This window comes from Prosopis cineraria, unplaced genomic scaffold, assembly GCF_029017545.1.
Source record: "Prosopis cineraria cultivar Desert tree isolate PC_DT_omini unplaced genomic scaffold, ASM2901754v1 PC3, whole genome shotgun sequence".
Lineage (NCBI taxonomy): Eukaryota > Viridiplantae > Streptophyta > Magnoliopsida > Fabales > Fabaceae > Prosopis > Prosopis cineraria.
Window position 1 is genome coordinate 45,894,795 of NW_026555334.1, and position 18,390 is coordinate 45,913,184.

The following is an 18,390-nucleotide window of genomic DNA, read 5'->3' on the forward strand; positions in this document are numbered from 1 at the left end:
GTGCATATATGTTAAAGAATATGTATGTTTCTGCGAACTTTTGGCATGATTATAATGGAACATCTCTTGCATGATCTCACCTTCCGTATGCCAAATATCTGACACAGTTCATTCTTATCCAGACGCTGATGTGTAGTTGATTTTATGGCATTTTGCATTAGACACCAACAGATGATGTTTCCTTCCTCTTGAAAGTGACTTGGAACTTTTCCTCTGCTTTATTACTGACTATCCATGTCATGTGCGCATTGTTTATTGATATCTTGGTTAGCTATCAGTTAGATTGAAACAATGTGTGAAGAGCAACATTAAGCTGGTACTGTACTAGTATTGTTTGTGGAGGAAACATGGCTTTAGATCTGTATGAAATGAAACAGGTATCAATTTCTTGAAATGGGCAAATCCTGTCTCTGAGCGAGTGAGAATCATCAATCATGTACTCCCTCCATCCTAAATTATGAAACACTTTTATGAAAGAGTCAGTGTCCTAAAATATAAGATACTTTGATAAAAATAAGATTTCATTAATGATACTTTTTCAATATTACTTTTTTCATATATTCTCTCTCTTCAATATTTTTTTAATCAATGGAGTATTAAATGAAGAGTATTTTTAAAAGTTTATATTTTTATCTTGAAAAATAAGGTTGTCAAGTGTATTTAATGAGTTTTATTGGTATGTAAAATTTTGTCTAAAAGTACCTTATAATTTGGGACGAAGGGAGTATCTCAAGTGTAAAATCTTCTTCCCCATGATTGAAAGCAGTTATTACATGATCAATGTTATTCTGGAGTAAGGCTAGCAGCAGCAGGTTTTGATGAACACAACAGATAAGAAAAGATACATATGCCCATCCCATCCAAATAGAATTTAGACCAGACACTGCTTGCAGCCCTTCGTCTCAAAAGCTTTTTGTTTTTGAATGCAACAGAGGAATCCCTAAAGCTTTTTTATTCCACTGGATGGTTACAAAACGGGAGCACTAGTGTAGTTTTCAAATATTATTTATATATCAGATCTTTTACTCTCCACCTCTCATTGGATTCATTTTTAAATTGTTGAAATTAATGTTTTCATAAAACTAATTAATTAATTTTTTTTATAAGATTTCACATTTTAATAATAATTTTATGAAATATAGAATTTTAATCATTTAAAAATGGATTCAATGGTTGAGATGGAAAGTGGAGAGAAAATGAAGAAAGGAAAAATAGAGAGAAGTCAGGTTCCAATAAAAACAAGTTATGTCACTACTGATTAAATCAATAATATTTTACTCCCTCTGTTCAAAAATACAAATATTTTTTGAGGAAGTTTGATATTAAAAAATATAAAATATTTTTAATCTTTTGAGGTGTAATCATTGTCTTTTTTTTTTAAAATGTCGTTATTGATGAATAACTTTACATTTATTGTAGGGTGTTTAATAAGAATAAATATAAAAAAATTGAGCTAGTTTGAAAGTAGGTAACTAATTTATTGAGAGTAAGATTCAGTTAAAAATGCCTTATATTTTTAAACGAAAGGAGTATATGTTATTTTTAATTACTTTATTTTTGAAATTTTCTTTCTTGTTTTTTCTCCTCATCATCATAATAATAAAATAAATTTATATTTACAATCACATGAACATGATATATTTTTATTAAATAAACTATAAATAATATGGTGTACTGTGTAAGTAATTTTTAATGAGGAGAAATTATTGCATGGATGTAATACATCACATCATTTATCTTTTATCTAATGAAAATATGTCATACCATACAATTGTAAATATAAATCGATTATATTGAAGATGATAGAAAGAGAAAGGGAAAAAAATTAAAGAAATAATGGAGAAGTTTTTGTCAAATATTTGTCTTAATTTGCATGATATTTTTGCCAAATATAGGAATAGTTTCGTTAGATTAGATAATTCATCCGTGCATTTAGAGAAATATAATAAAATTTTGGATGATTTTTTTTTTTTTCCTGAATGGATAATAGAGATGCGCTTCTATGAATCCTGGGAATCCTGTCCCATCAGGAGATTATTTTGGCGCATTAGTAGAAGCCGAGCGATCAGATGCAGTTTTGAGGGCGACACGTGACAACCAATTCATAGCCCACAGCCAAAGCGGGATTCTTTTCGGCTTTGCTTTGAGATCAAATAAAAAGCATGTCATCCACGTAATTCGAGTTTGACGCTTTTGGAGTGAATTTAATTTGGATAAGCTGTGGGGATATTTCTGCAAATAAGGAAGCGACGCATCAATGAACGGAATCTAAAACCGAGAGTGTAGGAAGAAGCCGGTGAAGAAGCAAAAGCCAGCAGGCTATATATGGGAGAGGATCGAGAGCCCGTGTTGACAGCTTCAGAAATCAAAGCCGCCCAATTCGCCGGTATGGTCTGCTTTACCTTTGCGGCCTCGTCCCCGTGTCCTTTCCTGGATTCATGCTTCGATTCGATGCTAATGAATAATATATTTATAAATATCACAGCTCAAGAACTTTAGATAATTATCCGCCCATGGTACTGTCAATGAATAGATTCTGGCGGTTCCACCTGACTGCTGATCGCTGAATCTGCAGTAGTCGCGTTTGTTTCCGAGGGCGATGATCATGATTCAGGTTGACGGCCACTGAAACAGCCGGGAATCTGAATCCGTAACTTCTCTCTAAGTCTTGGTCGTCAATGGTCAGGCGAGCGTGAATCCCGTTTAGGTTTTGCTGCTGGTAGCTCGCTCATCGAGGTCAGCGGTTCTGCGTTTGCTCTCTTCACTTTCTCCATTTTGGGTGGCTATGTCAGCACTTGATTTCTGCACCATGCTGCAGCTTACTCCGCAAATTTTTTTAACCCAAGCAAAGTTTATTTTTATATGGTTAATTTGAAGACGAAGGTAAGGAGACATTATCCTTTGATTGATTGACGGGTCCTGAATGGTTTTTTCTGTGCCACCGAAGTTGTTTGAGTATAATCCAGACATCCAGTCATATTGGAATTTGCTTTGATCAAATTTATTAAATAATTAAATCTTTTAAGTAAATTTTTGTCAGATGTAAATTTAAAACTAAATAGGCACTAAAACTTCAAATACACACCTGAAAAAAAGAACTTTGCATACACACGAATGTTCTTAAATTCTTTTGCTAGGATTTTTTTTAATATTTTTTATAAGCTCTTTTCGAACACGTGTGAAGGGGGGGTTGATATCCTTATTCGGAATGTACTGCACTGCTCGCTTACTATAATAAAATAGGGTCCCGTGAGAATATTTTATTATCTAACTACGGAGAAATGGGCATCCTTTATTAGTTTTAAGACATGAAAAATGATTTTTTTTTTAATGATTCGGCATGGTTTTGGATCATTGATATTTACTGATTATTCAAATTCTTGTAAGCTTCAAAAGATCGTTCTCCCTCCAAATGCTCACCAAGATGCTTTTAGAAGCCCAAATCTTAATTTTGTTAACAATATTCAAATACTCCTATTATATCTTAAAATTAAATATGAACTTAGAATTATGATTTTTTTAAAAAAATATCTAAGTAATTCTATACATGTTAAAATTAATTATAAATTTAAAATAAAAATTTAGTAGGTATGTTTAGACTTGAGTTGGAAAAATAGAGTTTGGAGGTAATTGATTTATAAATCTGATTTTAAAACGTAAGTTAGTAACAGTTGATAATATAAGTATGATTTTGCATTCATAATATAACATATTAACAGTATATGGGTGTTCGAATATTTTTTTTAAAAAAATTATGATCTAAAATTTATAGTTAATTTTGACATGTAATAATGGTAATTGAATGTTTTTTTAAATATGGTTGTAAGTTTATAATTAATTCAGTTTAAATATGTTTTCATAAAATTATGGCTTTACGCATTTTTAACTATATTAAAAATCAATTTTATAAATGATTTTAGAGAAAAAATAATTATTAATATATATAATTCTATCTTGCTTTGTTATTAATTTTGTACTTTTTTTTTGTCATTCCAGTCTCTTAAGTTTTTTTTTTTCCATCTGTAATGTTAATGCTTCAAAAAAAAAATTGGTATTGTTCGTCATTTCAAGATGCTCTATTTTCTGTTTTAGTTTTAAAGTTCTTGATTGTTATTTTCGGTTAATCTTGATGTTGGAGTTTATTTTGTTTTCGTGTGGTCAAGCATAGTCTTCACTTTCTTCTTTCATTTCTTTCTTATTTTAACATTTAATTTAACACCATTAGTTATCCAATACTTTAATATCGTTGCCATATCGTTATCTCTCTAAACATATTTAAAAATAGAATGACTAACGTTCCAGAGAAAAGAGTAACAAAAATATAGAGATCAATAATAAAATACAGTAAAATTATAGAGATCCATTGTTATGTTTTTCCGTAATTTTATTAAAACTTAATTTTCCAGACTCAAATCCAAACATACCCTAAACTACCGACCAAATAACAAAGGTATCTGAATGAGTCAATAATGGTTCTATGCCAGCAAAGATTCCCTTCTTCGAAAAAAAAGTTAATGTTACGATCCACGTTGGCGTACTCTTCCTCGTTGATCCCTCTCGCCCTCCCTTTCAAATTAAATCTTTCTGGATGCACTCCACAGGAAAATGTCTTCCTCAAGGCGTGGCCAATCGTCCAGCAATTCAGGAAGATCACGACATAGTGCTAGGGTCATTACTCAGACCACCGTGGATGCAAAGCTTCATGCAGATTTTGAGTCTGGTAGCTTCTTCGACTACTCCAGTTCAGTGCGTGTTTCAGGCACCCTTAGTGCTGGCGAGCATCAGTCAAGTTCTGACAGAGTAACAACAGCTTACCTCCATCACGTACAGAAAGGCCTGTTGATCCAGCCTTTTGGCTGCTTGCTAGCCTTAAATGACAAAACATCCAAGGTCATTGCCTACAGTGAGAATGCACCTGAAATGCTTACCTTGGTTAGTCAAACTGTGCCAAATGTTGGTGATCACCCTGCTCTTGCAATGGGAACTGACATTAGAAGCATTTTCACTGGCGAAAGTGCTTCTGCCTTGCAGAAGGCAATGGGATTTGGGGAGGTTTCACTTCTTAACCCCATCCTTGTCCATTGCAAGACATCTGGGAAGCCTTTTTATGCAATTGTCCATCTTGTCACTGGTAGCATGATCGTTGACTTCGAGCCTGTCAAGCCTTATGAAGTTCAGAAGACTGCAATGGGCGCTCTCCAATCTTACAAACTCGCCTCCAAAGCAATTACCCGATTACAAGCATTGCCTAGTGGCAGTATGGAAAGGCTCTGTGATGTCATGGCTCATGAGGTTTTTGAGCTCACAGGTTATGACAGGGTGATGGTGTATAAATTTCATGAAGATTATCATGGAGAAGTGGTTGCTGAGGTCAAAAAGCCTGGCTTAGAGTCATATTTGGGCTTGCATTATCCAGCCACTGATATTCCACAGGCTACACGCTTTTTATTTATGAAGAGCAAGGTTCGTATGATAGTTGATTGTCGGGCAAAATATGTGAAGGTGCTTCAAGATGAAAACCTGCCATATGATTTAACCTTCTGTGGCTCAACCTTGAGGGCTCCTCATAGTTGCCACGTGCAATATATGCAGAACATGAATCTAATTGCCTCCCTGGTTATGGCAGTTGTGGTCAATGACAGAGATGAAGATGGAGATAGCTCTGCTTCTGTACAGCCACGAAAGAGGAAGAGACTCTGGGGCCTGGTAGTTTGCCATAACTATAGCCCCCGGTTTGTTCCTTTTCCTCTTAGGTATGCTTGTGAGTTTCTGGCTCAAGTATTTGCTATCCACGTTAACACAGAATTAGAGTTGGAATATCAGATTATTGAGAAAAGCATCCTGCGAACCCAGAGCCTCCTGTGTGATATGCTGATGCGTGATGCACCCCTAGGGATTATATCACAGAGCCCAAATATAATGGATCTCGTGCAATGTGATGGAGCTTGCCTCTTATATAACGACAAGGTATGGAGATTAGGAGTAACACCAAGTGAATCCCAGATAAGAGAGATAGCGTTATGGCTGTCAGAATGTCACAAGGATTCCACTGGTTTGAGCACAGATAGCTTGACTGATGCCGGCTTCCCGGGAGCTGATGCTCTTGGTGATATGGTATGTGGAATGGCAGCCGTGACAATAGCCTCCAAAGACATGGTTTTCTGGTTTCGGTCACATGCTGCTGCAGAAATCCGATGGGGTGGTGCAAAGCATGAACCTGGTGAAGAGGATGATGGTGGAAGAATGCACCCAAGATCATCATTCAAGGCGTTCCTTGAAGTTGTTAAGTCAAGAAGTTTGCCATGGAAAGACTATGAAATGGATGCTATCCACTCCTTGCAGCTCATCCTGAGAAATGCATTCAAAGAGACAGAGATTATGGACACAAGCACAAATGCAATCAATACAAGACTAAGTGTATTGAAAATTAAAGGAATGCAAGAACTGGAAATGGTGACAAGTGAGATGGTTCGGTTAATCGAAACAGCAACCGTACCAATTTTGGCAGTCGATGTTGATGGGTTGGTCAATGGATGGAACAACAAAATTGCTGAGTTGACGTGTCTTCCAGTCGATGAAGCTATTGGAAAGCATTTGCTCACACTTGTTGAAGATTCTTCAGTTGATAGAGTCAAGAAGATGCTTGCCATGACACTGCAAGGTATTTGCTCCCCACCCAACCCCAAAAAACGAAAAAGAAAGTCATAATCATTAAAGCTCTTCCCTTTTTATTGATGTCTTACTATTGACAAGAAAAACATTTCATCTTCCTTAATTTCATCGACAAATATTGCATTGATGAAGAAATAAGAGAAAAAATAAGTTGTGCTCCTCAATTCACAGGTTTTTTTTTTCAACACCTCACAAGACTTGAGGGGAAAAATGTACCATTATGGATGTTGGTTTTGCTTATTTTATAGGGTTGGATAAAGAGAGCAGTGAATTTTTACAATCACGGGGATAATTTGTTTCGCCTGTTTTCCGTGTTTCTGAGCTATTGATTCGTTTTGTTATGATGCAATCAGGTGAAGAAGAGCAGAATGTTCAATTTGAGATCAAGACACATGGGTCTAAGGCTGACTCTACTTCTATTAGCTTAGTAGTTAATGCTTGTGCAAGCAAGGATCTTCATGATAATGCTGTTGGGGTTTGTCTTGTGGCTCAAGATATAACCGCTCAGAAGACGGTTATGGACAAATTCACTCGAATTGAAGGTGATTACAAGGCAATTGTACAGAACCCAAATCCTTTGATTCCCCCAATATTTGGTACAGATGAATTTGGCTGGTGTTGTGAATGGAATCTGGCTATGACAAAGTTAACTGGATGGAAGCGAGAGGAGGTGATGAATAAGATGCTTTTAGGGGAAGTGTTTGGTACGCAGATGGCTTGTTGTCGGCTCAAGAATCAAGAAGCTTTTGTCAATTTTGGTATTGTACTTAACAAAGCCATGACTGGTTTGGAAACGGAGAAGGTTGTCTTTGGTTTCTTTGCTCGGAATGGCAAGTATGTAGAATGCCTGCTTTCTGTAAGTATGAAATTGGACTCAGAGGGAGCAATTACTGGGGTCTTCTGTTTCTTGCAGCTAGCAAGCCCAGAGCTGCAACAAGCATTGCATATTCAGCGCCTTTATGAAAAAACTGCCATGAAGAGACTAAAAGCTTTAACTTATATGAAAAGGCAGATTTGGAATCCTTTATGCGGGATTATGTTCTCCCGTAAAATGTTGGATGATACTGAATTAGGGACCGAACAAAAGCAGCTTCTACACATTAGTGCTCAGTGCCAGCGCCAGCTGAGAAAAATCCTTGATGACTCAGATCTTGACAGAATCATTGATGGGTATGATATCTGTAATTTTTTTTCTTTTTTTTGTTTGTGAGTTTGTGAGCTTTTGTTATTGTTTTTATCTGGTTTTGAGGTTTTATTTCTCACGATCAAGTTCCTACTGAGGCATTGAAGTTCCCTTCCTCATGTTTGCTCTCACCAAAAAAGAGAAACAAGAAAAATCCATTTTCCGGTCCATGAGAAGCTTCAATTAAAACTTTTTGCTGGTGATCTTTTTATAAATAAAAATACTTTAATTCAAGTCTGTCTTAGCAGTCAAAATCTGAATTTTGTTTACATGCTCTTATCAAACCAGAAAAAAGGGGATAGGACTTCTGACCATGTCATATTCTAACTGGTGAGTTGGTTGCTCAGTTTATCTCCTGAAACTGTGAAATCAAATGCATGCTGCTAGTCAATGCTAGCAGTAAAAGCAAAATCCCTTATATAGCTGCCACCCAGTATTGCTTATTTCTGACGGAGATTTTGCCACAGCTGAATTAGTTTTTCTCCATATATCATGTGTGTTCTTCTTTGGAGCTCTGGACGTTCAAGGCCATGAAGTTTGCCAAAATTTTCATTTATCTCTTCACAGCTGTTACAATGTAGCCTTTGTATGCTGCTTTTGTAAGATAGACTGACAAAGTATGTCAGACAGTCGAGATCTTTGAAATAAGTATTACAATCTGGATGCCAACTTTTCTTTTGCTCAAATTTTTGTCAGTATGTACTATAACAATAGCACACTCCTTCATTTACCGTATGTTGACAGGTACTTGGATCTGGAGATGGTTGAATTCACGCTGCATGACGTATTGGTTGCCTCCTTTAGTCAAGTAATGACGAAGAGCAAGGCCAAGGGCATCGGAATAGTGAATGATGTCGAAGATCGCATCGGGGCAGAAATCTTATATGGTGATAGTCTTAGACTTCAGCAGATCCTAGCTGACTTCTTATCCATTTCCATCAGTTTTACACCGTCTGGGGGTCAAGTTGTTGTGGCGGCCTCTCTAACCAAAGATCAGTTAGGAAAATCTGTCCAGCTTGCCAATTTGGAGCTCAGGTAAGATACATATCATGTAGTAGTTGTCTGTACAAAATAGTCAACAAAAACTCAGCCAAATGAGTGTTTTCGTGGATTTCAGTACTTGAAACAAACACCCACTTTGGTGAGTTTCCAGTGGCTTTTTGAGTAGTCCACTGGTGCATGAAGTGTATATACAAGGATTTCTCTTGAAAACCTTTCTTTCTTAACTTACCTGTTTTGCCATATGCAAATTCCAAATATGAGAGGATAAATGTTGTGCCAACTAAAGGATAATGCTGTCACATCAACATATATTTTGAATTTAAGGGCTCATCAGTGTTCTTTTGATTGTAAAACAGTATAACACATGCTGGTAGTGGGGTGCCAGAAACATTGCTGAACCAGATGTTTGGGAGTGATGGACATGAATTCGAGGAGGGCGTGAGCCTTCTCGTCAGCAGAAAGTTGCTGAAGCTGATGAATGGGGATATCCATTATCTAAGACAAGAAGGCAAATCATCTTTCACCTTAAGCGTTGAACTTGCCGTAGGCCACAAGTTGAGGGCCTAGGTTTTTGTGGCAAAATGATACCTTACTGAGTTACTGTACTGTGCATCACAAATTCTATGGGGCAGGAAATGCATTCCTTTTCGAATTTCCAGTGTATGTCTAATTTCTTTCGTGCCTCCCTGCTGTCTGTTGTAACGGACAATGCAGATCGGCATTAATCATCATCTCTTGCCCCTGGGCTATTATTATTATTATTAATCTTTCTTTCGGCTATTTATACAGCAATTGACGTAGATCGTCTGTTCTTGTATAAATTGAATTTGGAACTTGTTCAATGACATTTCTTCTGTCCTTCCATCTATCTCAACGCACCGTCCAGTTGCATTGGTCATTATGCCAAACTCTTGGGCTTGTTGTGTCACAAGAAAGAAAGAAAGAAAACGAAAGAGCAAAATCTTTAGAAGGAATAGTGTGACTTTAAAGGTCTTTCCTTCTGTGGCATGAGTTCAGTCTTTTTAAAAAGAAAAAAACAATGATGATAAATTCGACATATTATAAGCGTGAATTCTTGGCAGTCGCATGAGGTGAGTTAGCCGCCCACCATATCCTTTAATAACCAGCAGTATCAATTATAGTTGGTCTCTAGACATATAATATGAATTAATTTTCAAAACCTTTTGCATTTGCCCATGCCGTTGCTGGACGTATTAAATTATAACGATGTTAGATATTCGACACTGTTGCGTTCGTTTATTTTGTAATTTGAAGCGCCGTGAAGAAGGCTGCAAGAAGGGATTGGTTTATGCATATAAACAAGATTGGCCCATGCCTAAATACCAACTTTTGTTATTTTACTCTATATATATTATTATTATTATTAGGTCAAGAAGGAAGTGGCGTCTTTTTTATGTAATTCTAATGAGCTGATCTACCACTCACTAGTCAAATCATATAGTGTTAAATAAATAGTTAAATACAATACCCACTAAACTTATTAGCGCAGCTTAACCCAACATGGATAACATAAACTGGGTTTATAAACTCACAGTGAACATACATAAATCTGGGTTCTAGTAAACAGAACATAATTTATGGAAGTCCACGTAGACATGGGCAGCATGTTACCAAAAGTTAAACCTTTCAGCGAGGCAGTATGTTACTGCGTGCCGTCAATAGGTGCCCCATCACATGGATAAGATAGGAGAATGTAAATTAAATGAATTACTTTTGGACAACTAGCAAGCCATGGTGGGATCCATCTAGCAGCAGAAAGGAGGTATCATTATATTCCCATGAAAAAATTTTACCCTAACCCGCCATGATATGCCAATTCCAAAGCACTAATTTCCTTCCTTCATCTGTGTGTGTGTGTGTGTGTGTGTGGAATGTAGCCCGTGGGAAAAAATATGGAGTGGGGACTGGACTTTTTAATGAATTATTGCTTTCCAGAGAACAATAATATGGCATACACAAGAAGTCAACAGAAGCGCCGTGAATTCCACAAACTTGTAAATTCCAAACTAGAAAATATTGTAAAGCGACAAAGATTAGAAGGACAGATCACCAACCAGCTACTTGTTGGGTTTGAGTCTGGACTTGATTTTGTCGACCATCTTGGTACCAACCTGGAATGTCTGGGTCAACACATGGTCTGGAACTGGCGGCGAGGCGGCAAACAAGGTGGTGGCGACGGACTGTGTGCCGGGAAATTGACTGTTGAAGGCTGCGATGACAGAAGCAGGAACCTTACCGTTGTTCTTTTGGAAGTGAACTAAGCCTTTTGGGAACACAAATATCTCACCGTTCTTGATGGTCTTTGATATAAGCTTGTTGGCTGTGGTTATGAAGCCCACGTCTAATTGACCCTTGAGCACGAACACTATCTCGGTGGCGCGTGGGTGGGTGTGGGGAGGGTTGAGGCCGCTAGGAGCGTAGTCTATGCGAGACATGGACACACCCAAAGTGTTGAGTCCTGGGATTACTTGAACGTTGACTCCAGTTACCGCTGAGCCAAACGTGTTGTTGGTAGGTTTTGGTTTGGCTGCAATGTCGGAGAAGAAGTCTGAGGCATTTACCTTTGAAGAGTCCTTGCAGGTGAACCCGTTCACTTTCACCCCTGTTTTTTCACATCCAACAGTTAGAGTTGCAAGTTTTAAGCTTCCATCACATTGTTTGATAACGTAAGTTTCAGATGTCTCCTCGGAAATCGTAACACAAATATGAAATAAGAGAAGGAAACAATGCAGTTTCTTCCGGATTTGGCGAAAGCATAGAAGTGTCAAAGGCTTCAGAGTTGCGTTTGAAGGAAAAATATTGAAGGATGATAAATTTCAGTTATGGGGGATAAAAAATAGTACTTTTTTTTTTTTCCTGAGCTTCATTGTCCTGGATGCAAACAAATTAAGAAAGTTAGCATCCTCCCCATTACTCCGTGCAATGTTTAAAACGACAGGGAGGGAGGGAGATTGAAGTGCAATAGAAGTAATACCGGAGCTAAGATGGGCAACACACAGATCTTGAAGAAGGTCGGGATCTGCTGCAACGGCAGTGGCTAACACCAGAGCAAGAGTCATGAGGAGCTGCGCGAAGACTGCGAGTTTCATATTTTAGCTACTTTATAAGAAAAATAGACAAAGAGACCAAAACGCCAACAAGCCAGACAGACTCTTCAAGTCTATAGGTTCACAGAATTGACGACAGGGATGGGGGAATTTGCTTGTATAAGTTGGGAAGATCTGGTGAGGGCGGGGTATATATAACAATCGTCGAAGGGAGAAGGCATGGACTTGTTAGTTAGAAATGAATGCTGTGAATTTAAACCACGAAACAAAGTGCTTGAACCGAAAGAAACGCCATCGGAGGCTAAAGGCCCATTCTATTTTGGGCCCTGATATCTGCCCTCGTCTTGCGTCACTTGCCCCTCTCACAATCAATTCTGCTTAGCTGGAATCGCAATTGCATCAAGCCAACTTCCTCCAACTCGTTCATCGCCTGATGTCCGGTTTAATGGACCGTGAAACCTAGAAGGATTCCTCATTTTCACATTAGATCGTGTCTTCTACGGCATAACCCTGTGGATTGGTTCCACACGGAGTCGGTGCATTTCATTTTCACTTCAACGAGTATGCATGCTGTCATATTGTCCTTGACCCTGAAATTCCTGGCAATTCTATGCTGGCCTTAACATCTTAAATAATTTGATTTCAGGCGTCTAGCATAAAGAGTTAATGATAGTCCTAATTGCCATGCCTCATTTGTCCTTCCTAGGAAAAGCATTTCCAATTGCCACTGTAAGCCAGCATCAGATCAGATCAGTTGAGAACAATACACGCGGGGGGGGGGGGGGGGAACCACCGCATTTCATCACATGCGAAACAATTTACATTCCAAAGACTGCAGATCTTCGATAGCTATATCACCCGAAGGAAAAAAAAAACACAGATAGCAGAATACAGATTAATGAAAACGTCAATCTCCCGTGAATAATCAGAGAATAGAACAAATCAGAGCTGAATGACGCACAGATTTGCCACGATCAACATGCAAATACCCCGATCAGATTTTTCACAACACAAAGCTAGCTCTTTCTCAACACCACAGGCCTGTCTTTTTGGCAGTCTGTTTAGCAGCACTGTCTGGTGTTTACTGTCAAAAGGGGAAATAAAGCCCTCGTCAAGACATGGATCACCAAATATAAAGAACCTGGGTTGGGAGTTCAGAAAGAATATTGCTCTATTATTGCAGGGCCACTACTACAATTCACTTCTAGATTAGTAATGAACAATACACAAGCCCCTACGCCAAACAAATCAACTACTGCCAGCCAGACCAGAACAAGGCTCGACGCATTTGTAAGAATTCTGATGCAAAATTGTTTATTAGTTAATAGTTCAGTATTATTATAATTTATAACGCCCAGCACAAATTATGAATCGCGTAATATCATTTCTGAAAGTCATCATAATTGCATTAAAACTTTTCCTTTGATTACTAAAAGTACAAGTGTAAATGCACATCTAAGGCTTTAAGGGCCAACAGAGTTATTCAGTTCCAGGTACCGAAGCAGACGCCCCTACATAAAGACAGGTAGCTTGAAAGATGTGTTAGCAATGCTCAGGTTGCCGATAAGCATGGGCTTCCACCATTTACTAAGTTGTGGGGATAACATCTTACGCTCGGCTGCTGGTTTAAAGGATCTAATCGTGCATTTGCTCCCCTGTCATTCAGAGTAACCAGGGATTAGGTAGTAAATTGGCTGTTCGAATTTCAACTCTAGGGGAAAACTTTTGCTTTCTGGATTACTACTTTCTTACTCGTGGAAGGCAAGACATCCTATCATTAACATATTGGAGCGAAACATATGATAGAATGCATATTTATCAAGAAACACAAATCAGCATGTTCAAATTGCTGACTCTGTACCTAATGACAAACATTCGCTTATCCTGATAAAAATACAAGTTAAAAGAAAAGAAATACATGGTACAAGAAGATGAAAAAGTGCATCATCTTGTTAGGGGGAGGGGGTTGGCAAAAGCAGACACAGCAAACGTGTTTTGGTGCTGCATTGAACTTGGCACAAACACACGCTAAAGATGTCCCATAACTTGGATTATGCACTTCAAAAAATTAAATCTGATAATCAACAATCATTACCCGTGTAAAGTGAGCGATTCTTTCCCTCAAAGAGAACTCTCATCATGCCCACTTAGTGAGTGATAATATTAAAATGTGGGGGAACAAACAATTCATTGTTTGATTTCAGATAGATCAACAGGCACAGAAAACAAAATAACAGTTTTTAACCCAGAGCCTTGCGTGGTAATACCTCCGCAACTAATTTTCTTTTCTTCACTTTTTCTGAGGCAAACCTCCACAACTAAATTTTACATATACATATATAATCTAGTACAACCTTGTTGACAAACCCATCATTTACATAATTTTTCGGGACTTTTAGACTTGAATGCATCAACTAATTGTGATAAAATGAGGAAAAAAATGATTCACAGAACCTCACTAAGTTATCGTGTGTCAAAATGTAGGAAAGGAAGAAAAAGGACCCAAAAATAAGTTTAAAACAAGAAAATTCAGCTCAAGAACTTTCATCCAAGGACGGATGAGACATAAAGGATTTCACCTGTAAGAACAAATGAAGATGATAAACTTAGAGGAGACATACCTTTCGTTTAATAGGTGCAAAGTAATTTGCCACTGGCTTAAGAACAGATTCCGATCTGTTCCAAGAAAGAGAAATTAGACGACATTGACCCAATAGAAGAGAAATTACTAAAAAAAAATAATACATTAAAATGAAAATTTCATTCATATATTAATATTTTTATCTTAATTTATTAATATATTAAATATTCAAAAATAAATTCAAATAAAAATTTAATAAATTAAATTGGAATTTAAACTGTGACAAAAAATCACTTACTGGCCTTGTAATGACTTGTTCTTTGCAGCTTTAATTGTTTCTATTGCCTAACATGAATACAAAATTAGAAGTAAAAAAAAAAGGATATATTCCAGAGAAGCCACAAAAACTCCTTGAAACCCTACTCACGCTAAGCCCCCATAATGATAACATCTAAAGCTGCATACCTTTGTCACCCTATCTCTGTTGAATCCATTCTCATTTATCAGAAATGCCATTAACTCCTGCAATGAATGCAACACAATGAAAACTACTTCAAGTTCTCAACAAAACCATAAGTATGCATCAATGAAAACACATACAAGCATTAACAGAACAAAAATGTGCATCCATGATTGTCTAGAAGTGTCATTAGTTTTTCAAGTTCCCAAAAAGGGTGGTTATTACTTCTTCATCGGGAGCAGTCCACTTAAGATCTAGTTGCTTTTCTTCAGCTAACACTGTTGGCTCCTTAAAAAGCTGCCTAACCTCCAGAAATGGCCAATCATCTGGTATCTGGTACCTGATAGAATGCACCGTATGTATTACTGATGATGAATTATCAACAGCATAAGTACATATCTATAGACTATAACCACACATTTTAAAGTAAGAAGCACCCAGATAGTACACTTATGTTTGTAAGCTACACTAAGTTTTTCACATTTTCTAGTAATAAGAAACAGCACCGATCCAATATTGACCAAAAGGGAATGCAGAAAAGCTTCAATAAATAAAGTAGCCAATTACCAAACAGATTTAGTCAGCTAACTTGAACACTAATCATGGCAAAAACACAACACAAAGACAAACAGATTTGTAAAGGAAAATAACAAAAACCTCTCTTTATTTATGTTCTCCAATATGTTCTCTATAGAGCTATGTTGGTGAATGAGCTTCAAAGCAGTCTTACCACCGATACCTACAGAGCACATAATCAGTTATATATTAAAAGCATATGCATAATGAGCTTGCTTTTGGGGGGGGGGGGGAATCAGAACTCAGCCTCTAGTCTCAAAATACAAATGGATTTTTTAAGGGACCTCGAATGCTTCCACAATAATCACACCCAGAAAGAATACACAAGTCAATAAACTGATCCATGGTCAGATTTAGCTCCTCCAATATCTGGAAAAAAAAAAAAATAGAAAGAACAGATATAACAGTGAAAACCACATAATTAATAAGTCACAATACAATGTCCTTCCTGGCCAAAAATAGGAGGAGCCACGATGACCTTGGCAACTTCAAATTCCATAACTGGAACTTTCTTTGAGCTAGGGCCCATTAAATGGCGAAGAAATCTAGAAGCCCCAAATGTTAACGAGTCCATGTCTTCAGAAGCCACTGCATAAACCTAAAATATATAAAGTTCACAATAGATTCCACAAAAATATATTTTTCTTCAGTATTTTATGAAGTTTGCTCACAAAAATAACGTTACACATGCCTTTCCAGATTTGCAAAGTGCAGCACACTGTGCTTCAGCTTCTGATGGCGCCTGTGTAAACCAAATCCTCATAATATGTTAAAATAAGCAACAACAGTACATAGTAAAACCATACAGGAGTAAAGCAATGTCACCTGAATAACAGGCACTCCCATGAGTGATAAAAGTCTTTTGCACCCTTCAGTATGCTGCTTTGTCACCTGCAAGAATAAGGAACAGGTAACATACTTCTGCAGTTCTGCTTGGTGCCCAAAATTACTGAAGCTTCCCGCAAAACAAATAATGATCATTAAAACATGCCCGAGGATGTAGTACCAAATCTTGTGGAAATAATAGGCTTCATCAAAGAGAACATGCAATAAACGATGGCCCACCTTGACTGTCCTTTTACTGAATTTTTCAATGTCGTCCTTGTTGCCAGACTGAAATGACAAGAAGCATTCACATGATACATGTTCAGTTTTAAAAATGTCATTGTCTCATACTGAAGTTTAACAATAAGTAAACTTCCTTTACAGTCACGTTAGTTATAGAAACACAATCTCATGTTGTCCAATGATAAAAAATAAATTAGAAGAGATTTCAATGTCATGTTCAGAAAGTTGGCTTTTTTTTTACAGAAAATAAATTAGAAAAGGTTTACGAGCCAAGAGTAATTTAAAAAAAAAAAAAAGCGCCGTATATAATTTACCCAGAACCCAATACCAATTCACGTAAATTACTCTAAAAAATTAACACAAAAACGAACAGAGGAAAGTCAATAACAAATTATGGACAAACCTCTATGGCCTCTGACAAATCCTCATAAGCTTCAGCTCTCTTTGAGTAACTATTACAAAGTTAGCATATATATTGCTAAAGACTTCAATTCAATATTGCGCCCGCAAGAAAAATAATTTTCGAGCAATACCAAAGCATTAACCTCAGTACCGTTTAGCCAGCTCTTGCTGCTTCAGATCAGGCGGCTTCCCATCAAAAACATATCTGAGTATCATTGAATAATAGAATATGAGAGAGAACAAACAATTTATTGAATGGTCGAGGGTTACAAGGAAGAAAAGGTAAAGAACTATTTACACTGGTTCCATTCCGGCTTCTAGAAGTCTAACTGTCCGGGTAAACATGCCTTGTAAATGACTACAAAATAAACCGCCACAAAATCAATATAGACACTCATATAACAGAATGAAGAACAATGAGATTGAGTTTCCACAGTAAGGCGAAGTAAAATTATTTCTCGTCAGAAATTGACTCAGTTCATTGAGGAACTCTCAAGGGATTAACCTAGTTACTTCACCAGCCTCATTAGTAAGCAACTCAGTCCCACTTCTTCCCACGACAACCTGCATCGAATCAAAGGAACCGTTCATAAACAAGGCTTTCCGAATTGTATAGACATGAGCAATTGTGATAAGAGGGGAGCAGAGTGGCGAATGAAGAGTACGGACAAGGAACTGGTAAATGCTCATACTAGCGTCAATGGCAATCTTGCGGCCAAAATAGCTATGGAAGCTACGCTCCTTCACAGCTTTGGGAGCATTATCCTTTAAAAGCTTTGTCAAACCCTGAAAGCCCTCAACCACAATGGGAAATGAGTTACTAATAGAACAGACAGAAACTCGAACAGCCTGAAAACGCGGTAACGAAAGATTGGATACCTTTATCCCCATTTTATTAGTGTCGATGAGAAGTGAAATTGAACAGCCTTTCGGAATGGACGAACGAGCTGCTTCCCGCCCACCTGACTATAGATATAATGAATCCCAGTAGAGTGACTTCCACACAAAACCCTGTTTAATGAATCGTATCGTATGTCCTTCGGACCTTATGGACTGAGCCCAGCGCGTGACGCGGGAGATACAGTTCGACCCCTTGCCGCCCGGCTTTTATTTCATTATCTATTTTAATTTTAATTAATTTGTTCAATTAATTTTAATTTAAAATATAAACAATATAATATATAGTGTGTGTAAAATATTTTTATTTTACTTTTTATATTTATTATCCTACATCTTTATCTAAATATATCTCTTATTTATCATAGAATAAAATTAGAAATAAAAATAATAATATAAGACATGTTTGGTAACCTAGTTTAAAAATAATTTTCTATTCTTTAAAAAAAAATAAAAAAATTTATTTAATAATATGTTTTTA

The 18,390-nt window shown here is 37.1% G+C and overlaps 3 protein-coding genes across 12 annotated transcripts; 1 reads left to right on the forward strand and 2 right to left on the reverse strand.

Annotated features, from left to right (window-relative positions):
* Window positions 1-2,024: 2,024 nt before the first annotated feature.
* On the forward strand, window positions 2,025-9,719 carry LOC129306254 (phytochrome A-2-like). Of its 2 annotated transcripts, none has more exons than XM_054946730.1 (6): window positions 2,025-2,386; window positions 2,486-2,883; window positions 4,602-6,661; window positions 7,026-7,842; window positions 8,600-8,890; window positions 9,214-9,719. In XM_054946730.1, exons 3-6 carry the CDS (start codon window positions 4,606-4,608, stop codon window positions 9,422-9,424), a joined length of 3,375 nt encoding a protein of 1,124 aa, XP_054802705.1. In that variant the 5' UTR covers window positions 2,025-2,386; window positions 2,486-2,883; window positions 4,602-4,605; the 3' UTR covers window positions 9,425-9,719. The 2 variants fall into 2 exon arrangements, with proteins under 2 accessions (XP_054802705.1, XP_054802706.1); XM_054946731.1 differs by having other exon boundaries at window positions 2,486-2,736.
* A 1,064-nt stretch (window positions 9,720-10,783) lies between these two features.
* Window positions 10,784-12,582, reverse strand: LOC129305789 (germin-like protein subfamily 2 member 4). Of its 2 annotated transcripts, XM_054945884.1 has the most exons (3): window positions 11,853-11,980; window positions 11,724-11,749; window positions 10,784-11,480 (listed from the first exon to the last, which is right to left on the reverse strand). In XM_054945884.1, exons 2-3 carry the CDS (start codon window positions 11,743-11,745, stop codon window positions 10,936-10,938), a joined length of 567 nt encoding a protein of 188 aa, XP_054801859.1. In that variant the 5' UTR covers window positions 11,746-11,749; window positions 11,853-11,980; the 3' UTR covers window positions 10,784-10,935. The 2 variants fall into 2 exon arrangements, with proteins under 2 accessions (XP_054801859.1, XP_054801858.1); XM_054945883.1 differs by lacking the exon at window positions 11,724-11,749 and having other exon boundaries at window positions 11,853-12,582.
* A 140-nt stretch (window positions 12,583-12,722) lies between these two features.
* Window positions 12,723-18,072, reverse strand: LOC129305788 (flap endonuclease 1-like). Of its 8 annotated transcripts, none has more exons than XM_054945881.1 (18): window positions 17,892-18,072; window positions 17,705-17,798; window positions 17,518-17,576; window positions 17,311-17,370; window positions 17,164-17,217; window positions 17,014-17,062; window positions 16,608-16,655; window positions 16,368-16,433; window positions 16,234-16,284; window positions 16,021-16,140; window positions 15,827-15,911; window positions 15,624-15,705; window positions 15,192-15,306; window positions 14,972-15,028; window positions 14,805-14,851; window positions 14,547-14,601; window positions 13,441-13,580; window positions 12,723-13,009 (listed from the first exon to the last, which is right to left on the reverse strand). In XM_054945881.1, exons 4-18 carry the CDS (start codon window positions 17,355-17,357, stop codon window positions 12,868-12,870), a joined length of 1,158 nt encoding a protein of 385 aa, XP_054801856.1. In that variant the 5' UTR covers window positions 17,358-17,370; window positions 17,518-17,576; window positions 17,705-17,798; window positions 17,892-18,072; the 3' UTR covers window positions 12,723-12,867. The 8 variants fall into 8 exon arrangements, 7 of the variants coding, with proteins under 7 accessions (XP_054801856.1, XP_054801850.1, XP_054801852.1 ...); XM_054945875.1 differs by having other exon boundaries at window positions 17,682-17,798; XR_008592034.1 differs by having other exon boundaries at window positions 12,870-13,009; window positions 13,423-13,580; window positions 14,809-14,851; window positions 17,682-17,798.
* Window positions 18,073-18,390: the final 318 nt, after the last annotated feature.

Excerpts from the sequence above, each read along its gene's own strand:
- LOC129306254 (XM_054946730.1), top strand. The coding sequence starts at position 4,606 with ATGTCTTCCTCAAGGCGTGGCCAATCGTCCAGCAATTCAGGAAGATCA. Across the intron at positions 6,662-7,025 it reads GCTTGCCATGACACTGCAAG|GTGAAGAAGAGCAGAATGTT; the intron begins GTATTTGCTCCC and ends TGATGCAATCAG. Across the intron at positions 7,843-8,599 it reads CTTGACAGAATCATTGATGG|GTACTTGGATCTGGAGATGG; the intron begins GTATGATATCTG and ends GTATGTTGACAG.
- LOC129305789 (XM_054945883.1), bottom strand. The coding sequence starts at position 11,967 with ATGAAACTCGCAGTCTTCGCGCAGCTCCTCATGACTCTTGCTCTGGTG. Across the intron at positions 11,481-11,852 it reads TGTTGCCCATCTTAGCTCCG|GGGTGAAAGTGAACGGGTTC; the intron begins GTATTACTTCTA and ends GTGAAAAAACAG.
- LOC129305788 (XM_054945875.1), bottom strand. Across the intron at positions 14,602-14,804 it reads AACAAGTCATTACAAGGCCA|ATCGGAATCTGTTCTTAAGC; the intron begins GTAAGTGATTTT and ends TTCTTGGAACAG. Across the intron at positions 13,581-14,546 it reads TTGCACCTATTAAACGAAAG|GGGAGCAAATGCACGATTAG; the intron begins GTATGTCTCCTC and ends TCTGAATGACAG.